At 40.5% G+C, this 10,304-nt stretch overlaps 1 protein-coding gene and 1 long non-coding RNA gene across 3 annotated transcripts; both read right to left on the bottom strand.

Moving 5' to 3' along the window:
- Positions 1-499: 499 nt before the first annotated feature.
- Positions 500-1,868, bottom strand: LOC145424071 (uncharacterized). The gene is made up of 2 exons (XR_013905025.1): positions 845-1,868; positions 500-813 (listed from the first exon to the last, which is right to left on the bottom strand). It is a non-coding gene; the product is annotated as an uncharacterized LOC145424071 (long non-coding RNA).
- Positions 1,869-3,084: 1,216 nt separating this feature from the next.
- Positions 3,085-8,929, bottom strand: LOC145423798 (uncharacterized). Of its 2 annotated transcripts, XM_080296631.1 has the most exons (3): positions 8,821-8,929; positions 4,648-5,915; positions 3,085-4,322 (listed from the first exon to the last, which is right to left on the bottom strand). In XM_080296631.1, exons 2-3 carry the CDS (start codon positions 5,401-5,403, stop codon positions 3,636-3,638), a joined length of 1,443 nt encoding a protein of 480 aa, XP_080152757.1. In that variant the 5' UTR covers positions 5,404-5,915; positions 8,821-8,929; the 3' UTR covers positions 3,085-3,635. The 2 variants fall into 2 exon arrangements, with proteins under 2 accessions (XP_080152757.1, XP_080152760.1); XM_080296634.1 differs by lacking the exon at positions 8,821-8,929 and having other exon boundaries at positions 4,648-6,123.
- Positions 8,930-10,304: the final 1,375 nt, after the last annotated feature.

Below are 10,304 nucleotides of genomic sequence, written 5' to 3'. Positions count from 1 at the left end.
ATCACACACTTGTTTTTCTCTAAAATATCATCTGATGTCTATATAAGGGGAACTTTTGGAATTGTGGGGAACTTGTTATCATTTCCAGTAAAGTCTAACTGTGTGACGTCATCATGGTAATACAATAGGATGAAGAGCCTCCGCCCGGCGGAGATTGTTGTTGCAAGTTGTCTTCCCACACTTCTGCGCAAAGTGTGTAATAAAGATCACTATTTTTGACACCATACCTGGACTCAGCCTTGCTTTTCTTCTCTTACCCAAATCGAACGAACCTTAACAAGCTCCTGATCCTCCTGCATGAGAACAAGCTGACATGAGCGCTGTGTCTGAGAGTGTCTCCCTGTCACAGTGACAATAACACAGCTGCTGCTCACAGTCATTAAACTGACCTGAGGTCAGCTGTGCTCCTTACACATGAACCATGTGACCTCACATCAGTGCTGTGGATGACTGTAGTCATAGAAGAGTAGAGCTGTAGCAGGTGGTGTGAGGAGGAGGAGGTGTATTCTAGTTAACGCAGTACTGAAACACTCCAGCAGAGGGCGCTGTTAAGTCCTTATTGTAACACAGTTACTGTGTGCAGTTAGACTTCATACATAATCTGCACTTATTTCCATCAGACATGCTGTCAGTAAATGATTGGTTTCTATACATTTCTAAACACAAAACCTCTTCACACTTCTAACATGCACATTTACACAACTAAATGGCAGTATTGATGAAAAGAAACACATTCAACAAATCCATTTAAACCTTAAAACAAACAAAAGGAAGCATCTCTATGGACAAACAAACCCCTCCACTTGGTTTGACCTGCTGATGTCATGTGTGACATCAGCAGGACTTTAAAATGAGGAAATGCCGGGCGGGCGTTTCCCCACACCTGACCCTCATGAAGACTGAAAAGACAAACAAAGTAAGAACAAATGACTTAATCTGTAACATAATAAAATGTAAAGAAACATGTAACTGAGTATTCAGCTTCATTTGCAGAATGTTTGATTTGCCAGCAACTGAATGCTTCCACACACAAACCCGGCATAGTGAGTGAAGCAATGTTACTTAACAAATAGCAAATCATAGCAAATACATAGAAACCGAATAATGTGTTTAATATGCAAAAGAAGAAGAAGAAGTAAACACATATGGGACAAATGGAGACCATTGCAGCTCATCCACTTTGTCACACAGTAACAGTATAACTGGAACACATTTGCAATTTAGATCCAATGTTTCTGAGAGAAATAAAAATTGATAGAGATATATGCATGTGTTATTATATTTATGTGTCCCAGATAATTGTTTTTCATCTAGTCATGGGACACCCACCCCTTCCTCCCAAGTTAACTGCAGCCAAAGCGAGCTAGTGGGGGTATTTAGACACTCGCAACCAGTGGGGTAAAAAGAGCAACCAAGAAAGTGGCAGCCTGCACGGCCACAGATGTGCTGCAGGAGCTAGAAGCTCTACCCATGGAGAAACTCCTGGAGAACCTTGCTAAGCCTAACAGGGGACAGGTACTTCTGCCCAACCTGGCAGCCACAAAGTGAACTCATTTAGGTAAAGATAACCACATGCACCTAACCAGCCTGCACCAGCCTGACATTTCTTCCTCCTAAGTAAAAACCAATGGATGGATTGAACTTAGAGTCTCAGCTCAGTTTTCTATTTTGACCACCTACACCCCAAGATACTCTTTTAAAAAGTGTTGTTTTCAGATCCCTTTGAAGTTCATAAAGGGCCTGTTCATTTTCATTCAGATGTTTTATTACATAAATGTTACTGTTTTCTTTTGATTTATGCTCCCACTACACTGCACCTCTACAAACAACAATGCCACGGACTGTCAGCTGCTTTTACATGCTGTGAACATGAGTAGTGTTCTGGCTCCTTAAGAGTCACCGCTCACGTTATGTAGTGTTATACAAGTTTATGCAATCTTTATTCGTTTCTGGCACACTGTTCATTTTATTTTGACATTCTACCGGAAGTGCTACTTATCATTACTTCCTGTCTAACGGGAGAAGGACAGTTTGCTACTCCTGTACCTGCCTATACTTGCCTCTTAAGCCAGCACAGTCTGTAAGTTGGCAGTAATGTTGTGTTTTACCGGTGAATGTTTAGCACTAACTGCCGTGTGTTGTTTGTGATATTTTGAGACAGTAAATTGACTCAATGATGTGCTTTATTAGTCATTAGCCTAAACGCTAATTAGCGCTAGCTAACCGCTAATGTTAGCTTGTTTCGTTCTGCTTTGCATAGTAACAGGTCATAGCATCTTCTAATTGTAAGAATGTTTGCTTATATTAGCTCACATGGGATATTTTGTGTTTGTTTACAGTTTTACCATTCATCCATTCATGTATTTCTACAAAGCCATGCTATGCATCCAATCAAATAAATCCACCAGAAAGGAACAACGGTGTGGTTTTTCTACATGGGATGATGGTTGTCTGTCAGCCTAGTTAAGTGCGAGGGCAGAACAAGTAGGTTTGATCAGAGTTTCAATTATCAAAGAAAAGACAAACTGAGCAAAAAGAAGGAAAAAAAGACCAACTTCTTCCCAACTGACAAGAAAAATACTCGTCATGTTTTCATAATAAAGGATCAGGCTCCCCATTTATGACAGCTTGGACCAATAATGTATGTTACACTGATGCTACTGTAGAGACAGGGTCAACATCTCTATTTAAATATAATTAATATACAAAACACAATCAAAGTTATACATGAATTATTCATTATTTTTACTATTGATAAAATTCATGTATACTAATCAAAGTTATACATGAGTAACGACATGATTAATAATAATAATTCTAATGCCAACATGATGACTGTTCATAGCTCCTGCTTTGAAATACTGAACTTAAACATTGACCTGATGAAAGATCACAATTCACAGTGGCCCAGTGTCAGAATCATTCTGAATATAAACTCATCGAGTTCATCTGAACCTTTCTCAAACGTGCTGTGAATAAATGCTGCTGCAAGCCACTGTGGGAAAGCTGTGTTATTATCATGGAAACATCTGTGACACATTCACAGAGGACGAGGACACAAAGGGACGACACGCAGAGGCTGTGTTAAAGTCAAAAATCCAAATCTTTAGTCCTAAACAGGCAGTGGTTACAAACAGGAAGACGAGCAGTCCATTAAACAGTCTACAGGGTCAAACATACAGAGAATTCAAACAGCTATTAAAAACAAATAACTGGACACTGAAAAACTTCAGTGATGTGTGAGGCACCAAAGGGAAGCAGCTGAGTATATTCAATGAATTCTCTTCAAATACAAAGACAGAAACTCCTACAGGCAGCATGCAAACTGAGCAGGATACACAAAGATCAGAGATTACAAAAGAAATCAGATTTCAAACTTACTGAGAGCAAGGCCTCTGTTACAAATCTGTCTAATAGAAAAACATGCTGTACAGATACAATACGCTCAGTGTTCATGGTCATTTAAAAACTGGTCAAACTGATCAAAATACATTAAAACAAAAACTTTATAATAGGAAACAGTTTTCAACCAACTGATGAAAAGAAAGCTAACCACTTGACATGAACACTACAGTAGGACAGTTTTGAAAGCTTAAAATGGAACTAGGGGAAGAGTTTGATTCACAGCTGCCTCATCAGATTTTTTCAGGAGATTCTATCTGAACTCTGTGGAGTCTGATCTCAAGCTTTTTGACTCTGACACAGAAACCAGAGGATCTTTCTGTGTCTTCAGATTCACTGTGATCCAGTGATGGGAGTGATTTCAGCCCTGAGTGATCGCGCTGATGTTTGCACAGAGCAGACAATGAGGTGAATGTTTGGGCACATTGGTAACAGTGAAACAGTTTATTAGTAACGTGGGATCGTTTGTGTGCAGAGTATGAACTGAGATTCCTGAAGCTCTTGTCACACTGGTCACAGCTGTAGTTTCCTTCCATGTGTGCACGTTCATGAAGGTTACGATTACCTAACCGTGAGAAGCTTCTCTCACAGTGTCTGCACTTGTGTGGTTTCTCTCCTGTGTGGACTCGTTTGTGTGATTTAAGCTGACTTGCAGTGGTGAAGGATGACCCACACTGATCACAGAGGTGCTTTTTAACCCCACTGTGAATCAGTTCATGTTGTTTTAAGTGATGTGATGTGGTGAAGCTTCTCCCACATTCTTTGCAGTATTTCAGTTTGTCTCCAGTGTGTCTACGTTGATGTAGATTTAGGGTCTTTTGCCGACTGAAAGTTTTTCCACAGAGGTCACAACGAAAGTCTTTCCCACCACCACAGTGATGACAGGGTTGAGAACTGGATCCATCTGTGTCGCTCTGCTTCTAAACAAAGACACAAAGACAGTGTAAGTCAGTCCTTCAACATTTGTATCCTGAACGTCGCCTGAAATAAAGAGCATCTCTGCAGACGTCCAACTACATTTGACTGTTTCAGTTAACACACTCAGTTTACTGGGCTGCAATAACTACAATACTACCACCATAATACTACAGTAATACTAAAATCATAACTGAAAGGAAAATCTGAATAATCACTCAGAGCTGCTTTTCCATGCAGTAGAATTGCTAACATGCTAACACAGTTTAATGAGCAGAGTTGTTCCAAACAGTCAGGCTAAAATGACAAGATAACAATATAAATACATACCTCACAGTAGCTGCACTTGTAGAGTCTCTTTCTGGTGTGGATCTGTTGGTGTTCTCTCAGGTGCTGTGGAGTTTTAAAAGTCTTCTCACACAGGTCACATTGATAAGGTCTCTCCTCAGTGTGGGTAAACGTGTGTTGTTGTAACTGTGCGTCTGTTGTAAAGTATTTGCCACACTGTTCACAGCAGTACACATCATGTCTGGTGTGAATGCGTAGGTGTGCATTTCGGTTCCCTCTGTGACTGAAAGTTTTTCCACAGATGTCACAGCTGTATGGCTTAATTCCAGAGTGGGTAACTAGATGCCTCTGTAAGCTGCTACTGCGAGTAAAAGCTCTGCCACACTGATCACAGCTGTACGCTTTAACTCCACTGTGGATGAGTTGGTGTTTTTTTAGGTAATTCTTCAAGGAAAAAGACTTTCCACATAAGTCACAGCTGAACGGTCTCTCTCCAGTGTGGATGACCTGATGCTGTTTTAGTGATGCCTTCAGAGTAAACTCCATCCCACACTCGTCACAGCTGTATGCCTTAATTCCAGAGTGGGTAACTAGATGACTCTGTAAGCTGCTACTGTGAGTAAAAGCTCTGCCACACTGATCACAGCTGTACGCTTTAACTCCACTGTGGATGAGCTGGTGTTGTTTTAGGTAATCCTTCAAGGAAAAAGACTTTCCACACAAGTCACAGCTGAACGGTCTCTCTCCAGTGTGGATGACCTGATGCTGTTTTAGTGATGCCTTCAGAGTAAACTCCATCCCACACTCGTCACAGCTGTATGGCTTAATTCCAGAGTGGGTAACTAGATGCCTCTGTAAGTGGCTACTGTGAGTAAAAGCTCTGCCACACTGATCACAGCTGTACGCTTTAACTCCACTGTGGATGAGTTGGTGTGTTTTTAGGGAACCCTTGAAGGAAAAAGACTTCCCACACAAGTCACAGCTGAACGGTCTCTCTCCAGTGTGGATGACCTGATGCTGTTTTAGTGAAGCCCTCACAGTAAAACCCTTCCCGCACTCATCACAGCTGTACGCTTTAACTCCACTGTGGATGAGTTGGTGTTTTTTAGGGAACCCTTCCTGGAAAAAGACTTTCCACACTCGTCACAGCTGAACGGTCTCTCTCCAGTGTGGATGACCTGATGCTGTTTTAGTTTAGCCCTCACAGTAAAACCCTTCCCACACTCGTCACAGGTGTGTTTTTTCTCTCCCTTTCTTCTGTGAGGTTTGTCGGCCTCCTGAGAGCGCTGACTTCTGGCTCCATGTTGGTCCTGCAGTGACAGAGATACAAACAGAGGCAGTGAGTGAAATGCAGTCGTGGAACAAACTCAACCTTCAAACTCCATTAACACTAGTTTTAAACCTGAAGGTGGAGCGTGGCACCAAACACCTTAAAGGTCTCTTATCCCCACCTGCTGGTAGTTCTAACACATTACATCCAACCTGCTGTTAAAGATAATTCATGACTGTTCAAACACTAAAATCATGCTCATCCCTCCTGATTGTACACACACACACACACACACACACACACACACACACACACACACACACACACACACACACACACACACACACACACACATATTTTATAATTTAGATTATTTTGTTGTTTCCTATTACATATTTCTATAATTTGTATAGATTTATACAGAATTATTCAGTGATAATAAATCCTATGTTTGTTTATTCTAAAGGAACCCCGTTAGCTTCCACAACAGATGTTGCTCGTCTTCCGTCAAATACTCACATAAAATATTACACAATAAAGTGGATTCAAGATATCCACATAATTTCACTCTTACATCCACAGTGAGGTTTCACAATTGTTCAAATATAAGCAATCAATAATAATAATAATAATAATATCAATAACATTGAGGCACATTACACAAATTTCAAAAACAAATCATGTCTTACAATATTTACAACAACTAAAAGCTCTGTAAATCGGCTTTTAAGTCTTCATTGAAGTTTTGAACAATTCTCCAATTTTTTAAGGCAACTTATTCCACTTAAAAGTTGCTCTAAATGTAACAGTTTTACAAAACGTTACTTTTAACTCGAGCATTTACTAAATTGCAGTTTGTCTGTCTGTCCTGCACTCTCTCTCTGTTTCTTTCTCTCTGATTGTGGAATAAAAGTATGAACATGTGTTTATAAGTTACACTTGTGTTTGAATCCTGCAGCTTATCACACATTTGATTTCCATGTGTGACGACTGCAAGTGTCCAGAGTGAGGACAGACTGAGGGACCCACTGCTGCACATCATCTGTGAGGCTTTGCAGCCCTGATGATCCACCAGGACAAACTCAGCAGTGTGTGAGGAAGAGGAGGAGGAAGAGCCAGCAGCAGCTGACAGATGGAGAGAATAGACAGACTGTTCCCTGTTTGTGAAGGACTGCTAGGAAAGTTTAACATAACTGTCTGTGCTGAATCAGTCTTATTAGGTAATGTTCAAATAATGTGATCATCCCAGTGTTTCCAGTGTGGGAGAAAGTACTCAGAGTACTCAGGGCCTTCAAGTTACACACTATGAAAGGCAGCAACAAGTTTAATGTTCAGAAACCTAAAGTCTGTATCAGCAGCAGAATGGAGCTAAAATAAATGTTGGTTTCAGTTCTATGAAGCTTTGAGGATTTTGGATCAGTAGCTGCTGTGTTTGTTGCATCATATTGATGTAATTGTTTATATGCTTTATATATTCTGAGGTAAGTTGATCTATAGTGTTACATCATATTCTATAAGGATGTTATGTGTTTGTAGACTTTCTGCCCAGTTTGACCCATTTAGCAGAAGTCAGCCTGTTTAAGGCTCTGATATCTATTCTGTGTGACTTACAGCAGTTATGACATGGTCTGATTTTCTCACCCAATAAAGGAATATTTCATATATCAGTCTACTCTTCATTCTATCAGACACAGTTATCACAGCTCCTACATTTGCTTTTTACACATATATGTAAGCATTGAGCCAAATTTAGTAATGCCTAGTAATTTAATTTGTAATGTAATTTAGTAATGTAATTTAATTACTAGTAATACTAGTAATTTATTACCAACATATTACATGAACAATATTTGTCTCTTATATATGATACATCTATATACACACTGTCACACATACTTGTCTGTGAGTGAAGTGATTAATATAATAACTATAATATTGGCCATATTATATTTACATTACCACAGTGAGATGACTTTAGTCTCATGAACAACATCAGCTAATTGTTATTTACAGCTAATCTTAAACGACTGTTCAGCACAGAAATGAAGCCCAACAATCATGTTTCACAGTCCTGTGGTCTCAGCCTCAGATACTCATCAAATCACACAGAGCTCATGTAGAAACAAATGAACTAAATATGTTCTCCTTCATTTCTGTCAAACAAAGCTGTATGAAACGTTTCCAGCTGTTAGTATCATGGTTGCTAGGCAACCTGGGCAGCGCGACGGAGGCTAGACGTCCCATTTCACGAGCCTACGAGCCTCGCACTTCGGCCTTAGCGGTCTTTGAGTACGCGGCCCTTGAGGACTTTAAAGCTGCAGAACCTGAATCGGGATACAGCCATGATGATCTCCAGCCTCGTGCTCACCAACATTCTCACCTGAGTTAAGAAGACGATCACTGAAATGGTCTCAGCAGGTCCTTTGATGACAGCAATGAAATGCAGTGGTAAGGCTTTTGGGGGATTAAGTTCGTTTTCATGGCAAAGAAGGACGATGCAGTTCATCTGATCACTCCTCATAACATTCTGGAGTGCAGGCAAAATGCTATTATAAAAACTTCAGCAGCAACTTCTCCAGGTTCCAATATTTATGCAATTCTCAAACCTTTTGGCCACGACTGTATAACCTCTTCTGAAGTTTAGTGGATATTATACATGGTTATGCTCAGGATGTGTCGGCCAGTTTCCACTGGAAACGCCTTTTGGTTAAACTGTCAGCGAGGAATTTGCATTTGCACTGTTACATTTTTATAGAACTTTAATGCACATAAACAACAGCTGCTTGTTTCAGTGAAAATACATTGATGGCTTTTTAATAAAGTTGTGCAGCTGTAAAGTATTTTGTCTGGTGTCAATTCTATCGTCAGCTACATCGTTATGGCAAATGTTCAAATGTATATGGTGATAAATATCTTTGGTCATATGGTCCTGCTCTGTCTGTCACCTTCTGTGTTGAGCTCATTGTTTCCTCTGTAGTGGCTGAGCTGAGTCCAAGTAGCTGAAAATGTTCCTCTGCTGCTCCGTCAGACTCTCCTCCTCCTGCTGATCAGCTGGGACACAAAACAGATCTTTGTTAGGCTCCACACTGCACTGAAGGGTCAAAGTGTCTCATATGTTCATCTGACAAGTAAAAGAACACATTTTTGTTTCCCGAGGTGGGCAACTTGTTGGAAACAAACACAAAAGGTTTGAGCACTGATACCTGCCATTGCTGCCATTGAAAGATGCAACGCCAGCAATGTGGATTGTCAAGACTCAAACCAATCATCAAGCAAAGACAACAGGGATCATTTGTTTCTGTTTATTTAACATTCACAGCATTTGTAGTTGCCTTCTGTGCAGGGGAAGTCCACGCACACTGTGTGGTACCGCCATCCGCAGAAGGTGCATTCAACCTCTGTAAGAGAAACGAGATTGTCTGAGACTGAAATGATATTCACTAAAGAAGTGGTGATTTGTAAAACTTCACATTTTGATCCGGGACGTACTCTGCCTGAAAACAAGCGCTCACTCTTCCTGCTCAACAAATGACAAGGGCGGAGCCTTATACCACGTGATACAGAAGCTGTGCCATGTGATGCTAAAATTAGCAGGGAAACAACAACGGAGAGCACGTCAGGGATGACGAGAAAGTGACAGGAGAAAATCCGTCCCGGTCAACCACCCAAACATCAATAACGGGAACCTTATACAGCGCTTCCCTATACACGTCGAACTCCCGCAGGCACAAAGACATTACGGAGGCTATCACTTATCACCTGACCAAAGATATGGCTCCATCAACACTGTGCAAAATGAGGGATTTAGGAAAACGATCAACACCCTAGACAAACGCTACACAGTGCCGTCCCGCAACTATTTTTCTATTGTTGCACTACCTGCTCTGTACACGCAGCGTCGAGCAACGGTGGAGACGGAATTTCAAGCAGGACAACATTTTGCTGCAACAACAAAACGTGAGACATTTGTTGTTTTATGTTTATTTATTGTTATGAGAGAATCATGATCTCAATTCTAAGCCAAAACATCGTGATTCTCATTTTATGCAAAATCGTGCAGCCCTAACATTAACACAAAACTATTGTTTCACCAGAGAAACACACATGAAGAGAGAGAGAGAGACAATAACAGCTACCAAACAGTCGTCATAATTCGTCACACAATGAGAACAGGACAAATCAACAAGTAACAATGACTAATTAATATTAAAATCTGTAACATAATGTATTGTTTGGAGTTTAGTCTGATTGGTTCAGGATGAGCTGCCATTATCCAATCACACGTCTGCTTACCTGCATCTTTTCTCTTTTTTCTAACCTGAGCACCTGATGGCTTTGAACTTTTGTTGTCCATCTTCCATTGGTTTGAATTTTGCGCTCCAGTACAAACACAAATCCCCCAACCCGAGGATCAGCACAATTAACCTAA

This window comes from Astatotilapia calliptera, chromosome 3 (genome assembly GCF_964374335.1).
Source record: "Astatotilapia calliptera chromosome 3, fAstCal68.1, whole genome shotgun sequence".
NCBI lineage: Eukaryota > Metazoa > Chordata > Actinopteri > Cichliformes > Cichlidae > Astatotilapia > Astatotilapia calliptera.
This window is presented reverse-complemented; position numbering and strand designations above follow the sequence as displayed.

Coding starts and splice junctions, on each gene's coding strand:
- LOC145423798 (XM_080296631.1), bottom strand. CDS start 5,403: ATGGAGTTTACTCTGAAGGCATCACTAAAACAGCATCAGGTCATCCAC. Junction 4,323..4,647: donor ACAAGTGCAGCTACTGTGAG/GTATGTATTTAT, acceptor GTCTTTGTTTAG/AAGCAGAGCGACACAGATGG.